This window comes from Falco peregrinus, chromosome 6, assembly GCF_023634155.1.
Source record: "Falco peregrinus isolate bFalPer1 chromosome 6, bFalPer1.pri, whole genome shotgun sequence".
In the NCBI taxonomy this organism is placed as follows: Eukaryota; Metazoa; Chordata; class Aves; order Falconiformes; family Falconidae; genus Falco; species Falco peregrinus.
In genome coordinates this window covers 29,713,682-29,731,380 of record NC_073726.1, presented here as the reverse complement: position 1 = coordinate 29,731,380, position 17,699 = coordinate 29,713,682, and the positions used below count along the sequence as shown (strand labels likewise).

Here is a 17,699-nt window from a genome sequence, read left to right as displayed (position 1 = left end):
TCAGTGCCCTCTCAACAGGCTCAGCAGCACTTAATTTGGTATTCTTCGTTGCAGCTACGAAGTTTTACTTGTTGATCTTTGAAAACTTGAAATTGTGTGCACACCTTTTTCTGTAAGGTGCGTACTTGTAGCTGTGGCCTGATGCAATAATATTTTTGTTCCTCTTTTGAAAAGTTCATGATTTTACAGAAAACTAAGAGGATGGTGGCCTCTTAAGATACATTTGCCTTATTGGCAGTACAGTATTGGTTATACCGCTTCAGATGAAGTGTTTGGTATTTTTTAGGCCTAATTTCCTAAAGTGAGGCTTTAATTCCATGTTTGAAGTACCAGTGTAAATACTGTGACTCTCTAATGGGCCGAGTAACAACCTCCTCTCAGGCTAAGTATGAACTGTTCCTTACTTCTGGGAATCTAGATTAAATGCCTGCTTAGGAGAGATTTGACAGTGTCCTGCAGCTAACAGCCAGCTGAGAGGGACGTGTAGGACGTGTCAGCCTGGAGCTGAATGAGGTGTCCCTGGTGCTTTTTCAGCCCTGAAGTCTTAAGAACAGGGATTTGCATACTGGCATAACTGCGATCTTGTTCTCTTCCTAATTTGTAACACTGTACGCTGTTTCAACAGTAGGGAAGTATTGACTTGTTTGCTTTTGTAATTGTTAAAACCCCAAGGTTTCATTCCTGAGTGGCAACAGCTATTTCAGAGCCCATCCGTTTCCGTACATAGATTGTGATTTTATATTCTTACGTGTGCTCTTTGTACTTAACCTGTATTTCAGCTGTCAGTTTATCACTTGCCTACTCAGTGTCAGACTAAAGAAATCTGATGAGATGGAGCTCGCAGGGAACATCTTCGACATTACTATAGTCAAGATCCAAGCTTGCTTTGCCAATGTTACATGAAAATGAGAGTTGTTGCCCCAAAGAACTTGCTCTCTGAACAGCCATACGAAGAGGGAAGGAGGCAGCTACAAAAAGTGTCTTGCCCAAGGTCCTGCAGAAGGTTGACTGGGAAATTGGGATTACACCCGGTTACTGTGTACTTGCAACTATGCAACCAAAACTCACTTTCCTCGGGGAGCTGATTTTTGTTTTAGCAACAGAAGATGGTAAGTGCTCTTAGCCTTGCACTTTGGATTCTGAAGCGAATTCAGCTGGAGAAGATGCGATTTGTGTGCTGCAGTCTGTGTAAGCGCTTGCCTTTTGAGGTGCTTATCTGAAATCGGGCTCCTGTGGTAGGTTTGCCTGAGTGCATTGGTGTGCAGAAGCATGTGCATTGTAACCCTACGTAGTTATCATAAAGACAGAAGGAAAAAAATGGAAGGCTTCAAACAGGTTCTTAAGCCTCTTAAATCTTTCTTGCTCCACAAACATAAGTCAGGTGAGGGAGTACTTTCTGTCCTTACAGCACTTAGTGTAAGAGGCCCCGAGCAAGTCTCTGATTCATCCCGTCTTAAATTGAATTAAATCCCATGTTTGTGCCTGGGGTTGTTCTTCCCCAGGTGCAGGACTTGGCACTTCTCATTGAGCTTCGTGATGTTCCTGCCAGCTGATTTCTCCAGCCTGTCGAGGTCCCTCTGGGTGGCAGCACTACCCTCTGGGGTGTCAACCGCTCCTCCCAGGTTGGTGTCGTCTGCAAACTTGATGAGGGCACACTCTGCCCCATCATCCAGATCATTAATGAAGATGTTAAACAAGACTGCACACAGTGTTGACCTTTGGAGTCCACCATTAGTTACTAGATTCCAGCTAGACTTTGTGCCACTGATCACCACCCTCTGGCACCAGCCATTCAGCCAGTTCTCAGTCTGCCTTGGTGTCTGCTTATCCAGCCTGTGCTCCAGCAGCTTCTGTATGAAGAGGATCTTATGGGAGACAAGGTTTGAAAGCCTTACGGAAGTCCATTGCTCTCCCGTTGTCTACCAGGCCAGTCATTTCATTGTAGAAGGTTATCAGGTTGGTCAGGCGTGACTTCCCCTTGGTGAATCCATGCTGACTACTCCTGATGATTTTCTTGTCCTTCATGAAAACAGTTTCTAGGATTAGCTGTTTCAGAATCTTAGAAATGAATTAAAAATCTCTAAAAATTGGAAAAGAGCATGAGCATCCATACAGCTGAGGGCTGCTTACAGTTGCATCCAGCACTGATAATGCGTTCCTGGCTTGGCTACAAGACTAACCTTGTTCCCTTTCCCAATAAAGCAAGAACGGCTTGTGGTCATGGGGAACTTACTGTGTTGCTTACAAGCATTCTCTGTACCAGTAACTGCCGTACTATGTGGTGATGATTGACTCCTTAGGAGAATTCATGCCTTTAGGTGATGAGGCAGTTGTCCTTAAAAGGGAGCGGGGATGGATTGTGTTAGTGCACTGTCTGTTAATTTGCTGTCAGCTGAGCAGTGAGAGTGTACAGCCTGTCTGCAGCTCGAGGGTTTATTTGCTACTCTGGAAACTCCTGTGGTTTTTCAGGTGCTGTCTGGATTTCTAAACCTTACATTTGCATTTCTATATGGAAGGAGATGTCTCAAGAGAGACAGGCATTGTGGTGGGTTGTCACACCACTGCTTCTGGAACCACCCGCTGGCCAGACTCCAGCTACTGCTTGGGGGCAGTCAGCTCCCAGTTGGGGCTTCACCCCTGTGGCAGAGGAAAGAATTGAGCTTTTGTGAAATTCTGGATGTCAGCCAGGAGATTTGGCTTTCTGCTATGCTGAGCTGTGGAAGGGGTGGGTTTTTCATAGATGGGTTTGAGGGTAGCACCTGGGCTTGGGTGGTTTTTTGGTGTATCCTATAGGCAAGACTTCTAATAAAGAACTTCCCTCTTGCCCTGTGGTGCTGAAGATGTATTCTAGTTGAGGAGCAATCCCAGAGCCTTTATCATCCAATCAGTTTGGTTTATGTGAAACTTCACTATTTTTCTCATGTCCTTAGGGCCTGTGCTCTCCTTTGAAATCCCCCATGGACTTTCAGAAATGCGAGGCTTTGAGGTTAGTGCTAGGCTAATCCCTCGACCAGGAGGAGGCAGTGTGTTCCTCCGGGCTATGGTGGAGACTACAGGACAGCAGAAATACAGACTGGTCCTTTTATCTGCTCTGTGAATAGAGGTTCCTGCTGTCCAAGACAGCACTGGTTTCTCTTGAGTCCTGTACACCAGATCCAGGCCTTTTTGGGGAGAGCTTATCTTAAAACATGAATGTGCCATGTTTATATTGCCGGACCAATATTGCAAGCCCGGTTCTGTGTGACTGTGGAAGAGCAAAGCAGTTCCTGCAGAACGTTGCTCACACACCACTGCTGACTTCTGGTTATGGCTGTAGAAGGGACTTTGGCGAAGCCCAGCGGGAGGAGGTCGGGCAGCTCCTGGCAGAAGGCACGATGCTCGGCGGTGTGTTTAATACGTGAACATCACCTCTGCCCTCTTTTGGCTCAGAACCACATTTCAGGCGGGTGGGTTTAGCTTAATGGAAAAATACACCTGCTTTTCCTTTTTCTGGTTGTCGGCTTGCTGCGGTGTTCTGAAGAGACAGCTGAGCTAAGGAAGTAGGCGTGCTGGTGCTCAGAGTAATGCGTGAGAGGTGTGTGGGTGTTTTGAGGTGTGGGTTGAATAACTGGTCTATGTGTGAGAGGAGGCAGATCTCGTGGGAAGGCCCTCATCGATGCCTCTTATGCACTTGCAGAGCGGGCTTGAGAATGAACCTTTTCCTCGGAGGAGTGCAGTGACATTTCATGCCTCATAGAGGATGATAGGATTTTTCAAGGATGCAAAACCTGACAATTACATGAGTTGGTTATAACGTCAGCCAGCTCCAGAGCCTACGGGCCTTAACCACTGGGCAGCTCTAGATGTAATCATACATATGTCTTGTGTCAGGAGCAACAAACGAGTAGCTGCTCCTTTCTCCTCACCAAAGGATCTGTGAAATCTGAAACTTTCTTTAAATGAGCACTTAGGTTGGTGAGATTGCCTTTCTCTCAGGTCAGTGGGTTAGATGTGGTGCCTGCCTTGAACGTCCAGGGTGATCTTACCTCCTATTTACTGCAAAAAAATCTTTTGTGTCACTTAAGATGCAACTCAGAAAATCAGTGGCAAGGAGGAGAAAATGCAGTAAAGTCTGCAGGACTTCGAACTGCTGGGAAAAAAGCTGGGCAAACCTAAAGTCTTCTGCTTTTATGTTGGAGAGAGAGAGAGGGATGACAAAGTCCCTGTCCATATGCCCGTGCTTGAGAGCTTACCCAGAACTGTGCAGTAGCAGACAATAAATACAAATGCTATCCTGTACTGAGCTGTGCTCCTTTAGCAATCTTGCTGTCCATGTTGGGTGGGGCTGGGTGTTGCTCCTGGCTTTCCGTACACAGGAGAAAGCCCACAGCTTTCCGTATCAGTAAGCAAAGTCCTCCCTGAATGGGCGTAAGCTGGACGTTGAGGTGGAAAAGCTGCAATCGCAGTTAGTTGAAGAAGGGATAGCATCTATACTTCTGCAGATTTTTCCTCTCATAACTGCCTTCTCTGATTTCTGATCGCCGCTGAGCTCATGATCGCAGCTATTTTCTTTCCCTCTTCTTTTTAGTATCAGGAGATAGAGAAATCCCAAAGCATGGGGATTCATGCTGCATTTTGCTCTTGTTAGTATAGAAATCTAAGAGCACAGCCATATGTCTGATGTCCAAGCAGCGTTCCCTCACCCTAAGCTTTCAGCCTGCGACACCACGCTGCCCTGCTTTGGCAGGCCTGACGGCTGGTGCTTGCCTGCCCATCTCCCAGCGCACACTCTCCAGCACCACAGTTGGTTTCTTTACAAGATAAAGCAGCTAATGCTGGGGATGGCTAAAGCAGGTGCTGGATATTTTGCAAGGATGCTTTAAGTGGCACATGCCTAAAGCCCAGGACACCCTCACCTGTATGGAAAACAGGATTTTTCCCAGGAAGATGACTAACCCTTTTCTTGCTTCTCTCCTGCTTCTAATTTCTCCTGAAGGAACAATGTGGGGTTTTTTTCCAAAGCAGTTTTTAAGCATCTTGCCACTTCATAGCCCTTGAGTTGTTTTTCCTCTCCCAATCTCTTAAGGCGTGATCTCTGGCCTCTGGTTGAGAGCTTGCAGCAAGTCAACAGCTCGGGAGTCCGCATGGTCCTGCCAAGACAAAGGTCTTCAACTCATCACAGATTTCTCCACCGTTTGCCGCAGGCAGAAAGCTGGGTAGCTTTTTTGGACTTCACTGCTTCAAACTTGTAAAACTTGTATAGCAACTGTGAACCAAAATTCAAATGACAGTAGCAAAACACATGAAGCTCCTCCAGCACCTGCTCCTCTCGTGAGGATGGGAAAAGAAAACTGGTGGGGTTTGTGTCATTTAAGGCACTTCAGGCAAGCGCTGGGTTTCTGCGATTGCAGCGATGCAGAGTTGTCACTGGGAGAGGGTATGGGCTGGAGCAATCCCCAATGACTTGTCTTTCTGTAGGAGGGGTGATGCCCTCACCCAGCAAAATTTAAAGACCTTTCCAGGGAAGTATCTATATGGCAACGAAGTGTACTTAAACCAGGGTTTAGGCGTTTGCTTCAAGCACAAATTCCAGAGGAAGCCCCAGGACCGTGCAGCCCACCTCCCTGTACCGCACCAGTTAAAGCTCTGCACGCCATCCCAGATAACACAATGCAATTGCTTCTGCAGATGCTCTCCCAGAAGTATCATGTTCACCTGCAAGGGCTCAGTTCTTCCAAGGAAGACAGGAATTTAGGGCTAATAAGGACATTAAGTCCTGAAAATACCATATGTGCTAGTCATGTATTTTCTCCCCCTTTCTTCACTTTTCTTTCTACCTGATCATTTCAAAGCGTTTTACTTGGGTTTATTTCAGTCTAGCAGGTTGCTTTATTCATGAGGAAAGCCTGATGATCTTTGGTTTTCCTGCTGTGTTTTTGCTGGCAAAGTTTGTGAAACATGAAAGCTTGGAAACCTGAGGCTACTAGCAGTTTTTATATTAACAAATAATGATGTTGGCATAATAAAATCAATGCATACATTGGGGTGGTTGTTTTCTGATTTTCTTTATTATTTTTTTTTAAGAAAAAGGCTTTAACGGCATGGCAAAGATTTGCCTGACCAAGCCTGGACTGTGTGAAACAGAATTGGTTATCTGTCACTCTGGATGCATCTGAAGAATGATGGAGATGTTTCTCCAAATGTGACATTTTCTCTTCAGTGCTAGGTGGTGGCAGTTCAAAGCCATGGAAATCGATGGAGAGAGGAGAAAGAGCTGCCTGCACAGGAAGAGCAAAATCACATTTAGAAACCAGTTGGAGCTGGCAGCTGCAGAAAAGCCACTAAGGTGTGTAGCTGACAGCGGGTGGTGCTGCTGCAGTAATTACTGCGTGCAGATCACCCCTGTGAAATGCCATCCCGTTCCTTCTTTCTCTCCAAGCCCAAAAGATAATAACTGTGCAAAAAGGGAGACCAGGATCTGGAGCTGTGCAAGGGACCAAGAGTACCTGGTCCTAAGTCTTTGACCTGCATATCTCTAATCCAATCTTGCTGTAACACCTTTATAGATAACCTGATCTTTGTGATAGGAAGATGCCACCTCTAATACCAGAGGTGAGCAAAAAGTAATCTGTCTAGGTCAGGCTGCAGGGTACTCGGTGTGCTCATTGTTCCCAGTCCCCAGGCATCTTAAGCCCCAATGACCTGGTTGTGCTGCCCACTCTCCCAGCAGAAACGGTATTGCCCTTGCTACCAAAAGGCCACAAGCCTCTCCGCAACTTTTCCGTCTGCTAAATTTGCAAGGCTGAAGCATCAGGCTGGTGATCAACACGTGGGGAGAGCTGGCCAGATGAAAAGGAGCTGGGTACCACGTGTCTCTGGCTGCTAGAGTGTGGGAGGATTAGCAAAGGCCTTGAAAACGCAGACATGGGCTGAAAAGAGAAGCCTCAGGGCTATAAACATCTCACTGATGGTCAACGACTGGTCACTGAAGTGCAACCTTGAGAGATTGGCTTAGGTGTCTAACAACAGCAGCTCAGCAAGAAAACAGCTGAGCAGTGGGATAAGGGGCCTGATGCTGCCCAGGAAAGCAGCACCTTCAAGCAACCTGTAACCCAGGGGGTGAGGCTAAGAGCCTGTCTGAGCACTCAAAAGGACAAAACAGGATTACGCAAGCCAGATCGATCGTGTGTCCCATGACATACCCAGCGCCAGCAATTACAAGCACCCTCATCTTTCTTGGGTTTGTGCCACGCAAGCCATTCAAAATGTTATAAATATTTTAAATGAGCTGACTGCATTACCATTTGCTTGTAGAGTACAACCCTCGCAGTGAAGGAGATCCCTGTGACTGATTCTTGGGCTGAAACAACTGCGTGGCTCCAGCCAAGAACAGCACTGACACCCTTGTCTCACAGACTGCTGGCACCCATTATCTTGCTGTACCACTAACTGGAAAGGGAGGTCAGTTCAATACCAATTTCCTGGCTGGGCATCACTGATACGCAGATCCATTCCTCCCTGTATAGCTAAAGATGTCTCTGCTTCCTTAGGTCTGTGCAGAAATGCTGAGCAGCTTAGCTCGTCTCCAGTGCCCCTAGATGCAGAGGTGTGCACACCTACTGGTCCCGTGCAAGGTGGGGAAGGCAAGTCTCCATCTGGCCCAAAGGGGGGTTTCTGGGGTTAAGGATGAAGCTGAGGACTGCAGTCACAGCATCTCAGCCAAACACAAGTTTTAAACCTGGGAGAAAGGTAAAAGGACTCTTTGATGGGTCAGTTCTAACTAAACAACCCCCCTAAAATATTAATGCTCATTAAATTTTGCTTTTGTTTCCTTCAGAGACAGCTTCCTACAGGACATGGCTGGGAAAGGTGCTGGCAAACATTGCGGCTCTGAGTGCCTCTCCCATGGAAACCAGCACTTGGGAAGATCTCAAGAAGCCATCTGGACCATCCCTCAGCCCCAGGGCAGGATTAATGCTGGCTAAGACTGTTTCCAACGTGTTTGCCCAACCTGTTCCAAAAACCTCAGGTGATGCTGAGCCACCCGCCACCCTCTATGACTGCACAGCCCAACATTTGTGCTCTGCCAAGAGGAGACATGTCCTCATTTCACCGTCCTAGACCACATTGTGTTTAGTTTAGTCTAAACCTAGTTTTGGGACCAGCTTGCTTCTCAGTGTTTTTCTTTTCTTCTTTTTATTAATTATTATTAGTGGTAGTACTTTTATGTTGTTCTTCTTAGACCCCAGACAGGAATGCTGGTGAACAGTGAGTAAGGGATGAAAATCCTAGTGCACTAGAAATCCCCAGACTATGTTTGAAGGCTTCCCTGTTTATTTAAACTGCCTGGCACCACTTAGATGCCTGAGGTGCCTTCTGTGGGTGAAAAACAATAGCATCTAATATAGAGAATGAGGCAACAAGATGTTCCAACTCCTGTGATGGCTTTGGCTGGAGCTTAGAAGAGTAGCTGGGTCCTGGGTGAATGGCCTTTATTTTGTCCATGGGATGCAGGGGAGAAGTAGGTGCTTCACTGCTGAACAGGCACCTCTTCAATCCCCAAGCACGCCTGGAGCACCAGGGCGCAGCCCTCCCTCCGCCTGCCTGCCCCAAGGCTGGGTGCTTGCCCGGGGGTTATTGAAGCCTTTGCCCTGTTTCATCCAAGGGGTGACAAAGCCTCTCTGCCTCCCTGAAGCAGGGACCTTAGCAGGGACCTTAACCACCAGCCTCTGATACAGGACCTGATTGCACCTACGAGATGCTCTTACTGGGAAGTTTTGGAGCTGAACTGACAGTGTCCAGGAAAGATCAGTGTTGCAGAAAAAAAAAACCAACCAAGGAATTAGGCACCTTCCAAGCTATACAGGCACTGAGCAGGATGTTATGGATAGCAAATTTGGGCGAGAACGTCCAAACATGGATTTTGATGGACGTGACACCCAAGTTCATTACTGGGTCTAACCCTGAGCGTATTGCGTTATGTTTCTTTTGCCAAGCCCTGGAATCATGTGCTAGAAATAATCTTCCAGAGATGAACTGCTGATCCGCATTAACAAAGGCAGGTGTAAGGTCCTCCACCTCTGTTGGAGCAGCCCCGTGCACCAGCACAGGCTGGGGGTGACCTGCTGGGGGGCAGCTCTAAGGAGAAGGACCTGGGAGTGCTGGTGGGCAGCAAGTTGCCCATGAGCCAGCAGTGTGTCCTGGTGGCCAAGAAGGTCCCTGGGACCCTGCGGGGCATGAGGAGGAGCATGGCCAGCAGGGCGAGGGAGGGGATCCTCCCCCTCTGCTCTGCCTCCGTGAGGCCGCGTCTGGAGTGCTGGGTCCAGTGTTGGGCTGCCCAGTTCGGGAGAGATGGGGAACTGCTGGAGAGGGGCCAGCAGAGGCTGTGGAGAGGATGAGGGGACTGGGGCATCTTCGGGATGAGGAGAGGCTGAGGGAGCTGGGCCTGTTTTGCCTGGAGAGAAGAAAGCTGAGGGGACCTTATCAGTGTCTACAAACATCTCAAGGGCGAGTGTAGAGTATGCAGACAGTGGGTTTGACATTGATAATGTGCAGCTGTGATCCTGCAACAAAGAAGTAAATAACTTTGAGGGAGTATGAGAAGAAACCCAGAGGAAACACAAAGGAGGAATGTGATCTCATCTCTAGAAGATAAGGAGACTGTGAACAGCAGAGTCACCTACAGTGAACAGCGGCTGGGCAGGCTGGGCGCATGGACAGTAGAGTTTGACTAATAATAGAGCTTTTAGCAGCACATGTGCAGAGTATAAACTTATAAAAGCTGTAACTAACTAACAATTAAGGTCTTTGCTTCACCGTCATTGCAAAGTCCGTGCCTTCATTGCCACAGGCAAGTGTCAGGAGGACGGGGCCAGGCCCTTGCCAGGGGTGCCCAGCGACAGGGCACGGGGCAACGGGCACAAGCTGCAGCACAGGGAGCCCCACCTGAACAGGAGGGAGAACTTCTTTACCGTGAGGGTGCCAGAGCAGGGGAACAGGCTGCCCAGAGAGGCTGTGGGGTCTCCTGCTCTGGGGACATTCAGAACCCCCTGGACGTGACTGTGTGCAGCCCGCTCTGGGAGAGCTGCTTCAGCAGGGGCTGGGCTGGGGGGGCTCCAGAGGCCACTTCATACCCTGACTATTCCATCATTTATCCTGGGCAATAAAACTGTAAAAATCTGATTTTATATTTTGTAGAGATGTGGAAGCTCATCACTTCAAGGAACATCGTTTCTTTCCCAGAGTACAGCATTGGGTTAGAGCTGGGCTCTCATTCCTGCCAAGGGTGGATCAGCAGAGCTCCTGGGTAGACAGGGAATTAGACCAGCAACTGGAGGGGAAAATGTTTTAAACAGCAAGATGACAGCATGTCCTCCACGATGCCCTGTGGATCCCGCATGCCTGGAGACGCAGCATTAGGTCAAACCACCAACCCTTGCAGGAGGTGCCTGCCCAGGGCCGGATCCCGCACAGGGACTGTGAGGGGTAGATGCTGACACTTGTGTGCAGCTCTGCTCGCCCGGGCTCCCCAAGCAAGCCAGGGCAGCGCCAGGCTCTCCTCCCTCTCCCTTGAGTTGCTCCCCGTTGCTCAGCTGTGAGCTGTTCTGGGATGGCTGCACGGAGCAGCCAGGGCCACGCGGTGCAAGCGCCTGTGCCCGGAGCAGGGCTCAGCAGCCTCTGGCAAGGGGTCAAGGAGCCTGAAGGACGGGGGGGGGGCTCCACAGGCTGTGGAATAGCACTGGGGCTTGCTGAACTGCCTCTGGAAAGCAATGGTTGCTGCGGCTGGAAAATGCCATGAAAGGCAGGTTGCCATCCTGCCACCCTGGCCTCGGGCATGGCTGAGGTGTCCTTCATGGGATGCTGGGCCATGTGGAGTGAAGAAGGACTCTCCTTTACCTGCCGGGCTATGTCTGGCAGCAGCACGTAGACCTCTTGCCCAGCTGCCTTGAATTTTGCCAGCCTGTGGTCCTTTAGGGTTGCTAAATGTCCTAGGAAATTCCATTTCTGAATGATTTTTCCCCAGGAAAATGGTTGCCTGCCCTATTTGCCTGTCCTGCCATGTTCTCCAGGGAAGGTTTCAGTTGGTGGAAGGAAGCCCAGCAGCTCATGCCACCAAATCTATGCTTTTGTCCCTCACATGGTTCTGAGGCTCAGGGACATTTCCACATGCATTCGTCATGCCCAGAGCAGGGCAGAGGCAGCAATGCCACATAAGACTTTGATGTTCCTGCCATCCTTGCTGGAGTTACAGTTCTCATAACAAAGCCTGGGGAGCATTTTTTGGAATCCTCCTCCTCACCCACTGGCTTAAACATATTTCTCCAGGGGGTGTTAAGCCAGATCTGGCAGACTCTGCACTGGAGCAGGTGAAGAGTCCTCACCTTGAGCATCATGGTGGTCTGGATGGGGCTGGAGCCCACAGTAGACGGGCAGGGAGGCTTTATGCCACCACTGTCACCAGCACAGGGGTGGCTTGAGGAAGGTCTTGGTGACTCCAGGAGGGAGGAACAGTTCTGCAGAGAGCAAAGACGGAGCAGAGAGCTCATGGTATCACTGTTAACCACCAAGATGGAAGGACGGGGTCCAGTCCTGCATAGCTTAAGGAGTTTCCCTTGAACTAGCACCAAGCCAGTGCCTTTTTCTTCCTCCAAGGAGGAAGTAAAGAACGGCAGTAAAAATAAACAACTCTCCCAGGTGATAATGCTCCACCTACACCTCCTGCTGCAACCTGAGCTGCAGGTTGAATGGTAGAGATTAAGGCACACAGACCTGATTACACTGCAAAACTCTGGGCTCTGCTCAAAGCTCATCCCAGCCCCACGCTGGCTGTCCCTGCTGCGCTCCCAGGAGACAGGGAGGTGTGCATCCTCAGCATGGGGGTTAGCACAGCAGGATCTGAACCTCCAGGTGCCTTGGCCTTGGATGGTCCAGCCTGTGCAAGGGCAGACACTGGGCAGGGGGATCTGAGTTTCTAGCTCCCTGGTGCTGGAAGCAGTTGTGTTTTCCCAGCTTGGCCCAGTACCACCGCAAAGAAGATGGGATCGGTGCTCTGCTGAGCTCGGAAGATCGGCAGTGATGCGGGAGGCCAAAACCCCATCATCCCACCCACAGCCATTCCAAAAAACCCACCACAAACCAAACCAAACAACCAGTTCCCACTGCCTTCCACCCCTTCCTACGCCCATCTTTGTCCTGTCCCTGTCACCTCCCTCCTAGCCCTGCTGTCTCCGGGAAACGAAGGGTTAAAACCTCCGAAATTGCAAGAACTCCCTCCTTTCTGCAGTGCCTGCCTCCGAATGACGCGGGTTTCTGCCGGGCTGTGCCCAAATATGTCCGTTTCCTTCTAAAAGGAGGAGGAGGAGGAGGAAGGGAGAAAACAGAAAAGAAAGAAGAAACACAAGAGATATAAGTGAGGGGGAAGCAGCGGGCACCGCGGCACCCGGCGCCCCAGCGCAGCCCCGCCCCCCCCCCGCCCCATGCCGTTCCGCAAAGGTAGGGGCTGGGGGGCGGGGGGGGGGGGCTGGGGGGGGGCAGCACCCCGGGGGTGCGGGGGGCACCCGGGAGAGCAAGGCTGGGGGCCGTGCCCCGGGCGGTGCCTCCCGGCAGGGCTGGGGGAGGGAGCTGTGCCCGGCTTCGCTGCGCTGCTGGTTGTCGCGGGAGGATGGGGGGCACCCCCATGCTGGGCTGTCGGGGGAGGATGGGGGGCACCCCCATGCTGGAATGACACGGAGAGGGGGAGCGGAGAAATGCAGCTGTAAATGGCAGCTGTCCCCCCTCCGCTTTCCCTTGGCTGTGGGTTTTTTCGTCCCTCCCTGCTCGGGGGTGGGTAAGGGGCTCTGGGTGGTGCAAGGGCTGAGGGTGGGAAGGAAGTGGGGTGTTTCTGGGTGGGGGGGTGCTGCTGGGAATTGTTTGGGGAGATGCAGGCTGAGAACTGGCAACCTGCCTGCATCTGTGGTGGCCCTTGGGAGATGCTCAGCTGGAGGAGCTGTGCCTTTGGGAGCCTGGGAGGAGAGACCCGTCAGGGAAACAGCTTTTGAGAGGGTTAGCACACCTGGGCAACCCTCTTTCATGCCATGGTGCTCTCTGATCTGCACCCCAAACCATCTCTTCCCAAAAATTCCATCCCAGCAGCTGGCAGAAATCCCTCCTGGCCATCCCCTGGCTTGGCAGCGAGGACCCAGCTATGAGACCTAAAGCCCCGATGGCTGCTCCTGTGTTACCGCACAGGGGTAATGGATGAGTTTTCCATCCTCTCTGGGCTGCTGCAAAGCAGAGGCCCTTAATGTCACCTCCTCTTCATCCCAAGGGGGTGTCATAGTGCAGGCATGGCGGGGCACAAACGAGAATGCTCATGGTGGCTCCTTCTCCTCACAGGTCTTTTGGGAGGAGAAGCATAGGGGAAAAAAAAGTCTTCTCCAAGAGCCACAAAAGCTAGGGGAGGCAGGGTTAAGCTGGGATGTGAAAGGACATGGGGAGAAGATGCTGCTCAGCATCTAACCCAGGTGCTTTGCCAAAGCAGACCTGGACCAGTGGGCAGCTGGTGCCGTGCCAGGGGCAGGCAGCACTGGGGCAGGGCCAGAGGGTACCACTGTGGAAGTGTTACACACTGAGGCTGGCAAGGCATGAAAGTGCAACAGGGAGGGAATGAAAATTTGGGAGAGAGAGGTTGATTTGTTTTTTTCACCTCTCCCTGCTCTGGGGAGGATGTTTTGGGTGTGCGGCAGTTTGCCCGCAGTGATGTTCACAGAGCTCGTGATCTCAGGCATGGAGATTTATGTTGCCTTTTAAGGTTCAGTGAAGCATGATGTGGTTCACACCCTCGCATCTTGACAGTGCAGCAGACTTCAGGTCTTGACTTAATTTTAGGTGATAAGCAGATTTGTTTAGAGCAGAAGGAGTGATGCCGGGGGGTGGGTGGTTTGGAGGAAAGGAGAACGCGTCAGGCTCTAAAAGCACTGAGCCCTTGGGGGTGGGCACGGAGAGCCAGGGGGAGCTTCCCATGCTGGAAGGCAGCTCGAGTGGCTCTGCTGCAGCCTCAGCAGGGATCCCAGTGATAGAAATGACAGGCAGGTCTCCAGCACATGGGGACACACAGTGGGTTTGCAGTAATGAGGATGCATTTCCACGTGGTCCTGCCCAGCACACCTGAATTGGGGAGGACACATTTGTTGGGGCACCGTGCTTGCGGTCGCCACTAGATACTTGGGGCACAGCTAACCTGCCAGTCCTTGGGACCTCGCTATGAGCAATCCAGTTCTGCAACCTTTGTGTCACCCTCGCAGCCACAGCTTGTCTACAAACTTCCTCTAGAGGTCAACCTTGAAATGCCAGAGCAGCTGCCAGCAGCTCCTTGCATCAACTTGCAACTCCACCTTGGGGAAAATCCGATGTGACAGAGAGGCCAGTGTGGATGGATTTTGCCCTTTGCCTGTGCATGTGCATGCTCAGCTCATAGTGGAGACCCCCCAAGGACCCCTTCTTCTTGCAGATGGAGATCATAAGACTCAGACTAGAACAAACCTGCATGCGTTTGGCCATGACAATACTTGCAGAGGCTGTCTGTAAGACCTGGCTGCAGTCTGTAACACCAGATGAGAGCATTGCATTGGGCTGGTGGGACCCCATGTCACCAGGCCTGCCTAGACCACTGCTCGGTGGCTGCAGCTGGGCTGCCTGGGCTTCCGATGGGCACAACTACAAACCATCAGGCAGGAGGGTTGTGCAGAGCACGGCCTTCTGTCTGCCCTTCCAAAGCTTCCCAGAGCAAGCCATGCACATCCTTAGTTTGCAGGAGTCAGGCATGAAGACATTTTCCCTGTAGTTCAACCTGGTGCATAAAAATCCTTGCTGAATTTTGCTTGACCTTGTCCTCGGCCTGGCTGGAATTGGGATACATGCCTGGACCTTCCAGAGGAAAAGGGGAACTCCAGCCAGCTCAGCAAGGAGGCTGAGCCTCTCCTGTGGAAGCCTTTTGGGAACAGCCTCTCCCCCCAGGGCTTGCTCACTGCCACCCAGATCCAGGGTGCAAAGAAGAGGCTCTGCCTAAAGGCTGCGGCTGTGCAAAGCCCAGGTAGCCTGAGGCACAGGGAGACTTTGAGGTGTGAGTTTGGGAGGCCCTAAGCTGTCTTTGCACACCCCTGAGTGTGTAAACGGAGTATCCTGCAGAGTAAAATGTTAACTCGACCCCTGGCTCTGCTGGTTTCTCACTGCTTGCAGCTTTGGCACCACTTGCCTGGGTCTTCCGGGCAAGACTGTGCTAAATCCTCGTTGCCTTGGCTCTGTCCTGCCTCCTTTCTCTCTGGGCACTGTAACCAGTGGCATTGCCCCAGGATCTGCACTTCATGTCTGTACAACAGTTGCCACTTAGCCGACCTTAAGGGCATTTGGCAGTTTCAGACGTTAAAGAACGGTATTTCTAGCAGGAATGCTCAAGGACAGCTAGAAGGAATGAGCTGAGGGCAGGAATTAATTTCTTACCAGCATCGCTGCATCAGCTGGGAGCACTGGAGAAAGCCCTGATCCCCAAGCACTGCCATTGCCCTGCAAAGCCCTGTCTGTGGCTGCAGCTCTGCTGGCAGGAGGTGGTGGGAGCTCTCACCTAAAATGCCCTTTGCCCCGCCTGAAAAATTATTTAATTACTGCAGCTGACGCGAGGAGGCCTGGGAGCGTGCAGGTGATAAGCAGCCAGGATATTGCCAGCGAGTGGGACGTTTGTCATTTGTCAAAGGACAAATGAAATCCCCAGTGGTGTGGCTGGCTGGGAAGGAGCTGGAGATAAGCCTGGAAGCCAGTGAGCACAGATCAAACGCATGATGCTGGGAGCAACTGGCTTCCCAGGCTATTGGTACAACCATTAATTAGCAAGTTGGCAAGGGCATGGCAGATGCGTGGTGCAAGGTGCTTCCCAGCTGAAAAAAAAAAGATGCATGACACCATTAATGTATTATTCATGGGCATATATAAAGGTATAGGTCGGCTTCGAGCTGTGGACGGGGGACGCACTGTGTGCTGTTTGGATCACTGGTCACCAGGGCAAGTTACTGCTGGGCTGGTGTGTGCACAGGGTCCTGCGTGGTGATGCACGGCTTGAATTGGGAGAGAAAGGGGAGTCGGGGCCCTGCTTGATGGAGGGGCAGATTCTGGAGTGGTTGGCGTTCATTCTGTCTGTTGATGGTCCTCTCTGGGACTGCCAAGGAGGATCATGCTGGTGGCTGAGGTGGATGTGGGCTGTGGTTTGGAGAGGTGATGGTGGACGCTGTGTTCCTGCCAAGGAGCTCTGCTGCCATGGACATCGGCTGTAGTTCTGCAACACCGGCACAACCCCAAGCAGAGACAGCTCGGACAGCTGTGGCCAACTGTGCTGAGCATGCTGTCTTTGCAGGATAAACAAAAAGAACTCAGAGCAAGGTGGAGATTAGAAAAGCCATGGGCATGGTGGACCAGTGCTGGGATCCTGTGCAGCATCTGGAGGAGCCGCCACAGCTTGCAGAGGCAAAAGGAGGGACGCTGGAAAAAGCACAAGCACAAGGGTCAGGGAGCTCCTGAGGGGTCTGTGGCTGAAACCTGATGTCTGTCCTTCCTCTCTGGGCTGGGAGTGGAAAAGCAAGCGGTGCCTCATGGTTGCCGCACACATGAGTTTGATTAAACATCTCTTTCCAGGCTGAGAACAATCTGGTGGGCATTCTTGCATATGTCACGTGGGATGAGGTGACTCTCACCTTCCTTAGCCCTCTGCCCTGAGGTGTACAGCGCAAGCCAGGTGCCCAGGTGCTCCCAAGAGGCAATGTACAGGCAGGCCCAGAGGAGGATGCTTTGACGATGGACGGGCTCAGCAGCCCCAGTGGCAACCTCTCCCATTGCTATTGACCACAAGGAGAGCCAGACACTTGGCTCCACGGTGGCAGTATGCAGCTGAGATGAATACTACCTCAGGGCTAGCAAAGGGCTGGAGGAGCTGAGCACCCACCATGTAGAGGGGAGCAGCAGGTTTGAAAAACCATCCCTAATTTTCCCAGGGTCCTTCTTCCCCACATCACACCTACCTCCATAAGGACTGATTCACCGTCAACCAAGTTTTTCGGAGATCTTGGAGACTATAACAGCAACGCCCAAATCCAGCCCTTGGGATGCTTGTAAGGCGCCGAGCTGCTCTACAGAAACCTCACTGTGTGTCACATCTACTGACCCCACTGCAGATGTGTTGTGTTGGATGTCCCTCACCCACCATATCCCAGCCACCATGGGGTGCTTGTCTGCATGGAGGTTTGCCATGTCCATGACACTGGGTGCAGCAGAGCACCTGGTGGACCTGCACAAAGCCCTGCTGCTGTCCACCCTCCCCTGGCTCCTCTCTGCCAGTAGCCATCAGAACAACCCCCTGTGAGCAGCTCCTGTTCAGCTGTGACAGCAGTTGTTACACAGCGGGGAGGCTGATAACAGGGGTTGTTTTGACAGAAGAAATGCCCTGGTGGGGGTGACGTGGTGGAGGTGATTTCTGCCACCCAGGACTGCAATTTCTAGTTGTGTCGTGGGAGGAGCAGGTAGACAGCCCAACCATTATAACTATATTGCTCTTTATTAGGCCTTTTTGCTTTCTGTTTGCAGAAGTTACGATGTCTTCTGGTTTCATTCCTGCTTACTGTGATCAAGGACACCCTTGTTAGCAGAAGCAGAGGTGTCTTTCACACATCAGCAGGAAGGGAAAGGGCAAGACCATGTCA

At 51.3% G+C, this 17,699-nt stretch overlaps 1 protein-coding gene across 1 annotated transcript in view; it reads left to right on the top strand.

The window, feature by feature from the left end:
• The first annotated feature begins 12,337 nt into the window (after positions 1 to 12,337).
• The window catches only part of PFKFB3 (6-phosphofructo-2-kinase/fructose-2,6-biphosphatase 3), a 43,290-nt gene continuing 37,928 nt past the window's right edge, over positions 12,338 to 17,699 (top strand). Inside the window, exon 1 of the mRNA XM_055808058.1 lies at positions 12,338 to 12,471. Within this exon, the coding sequence (XP_055664033.1) occupies positions 12,456 to 12,471 (16 nt within the window). The 5' untranslated portion in view covers positions 12,338 to 12,455. The remainder of the gene's footprint in view (positions 12,472 to 17,699) is intronic.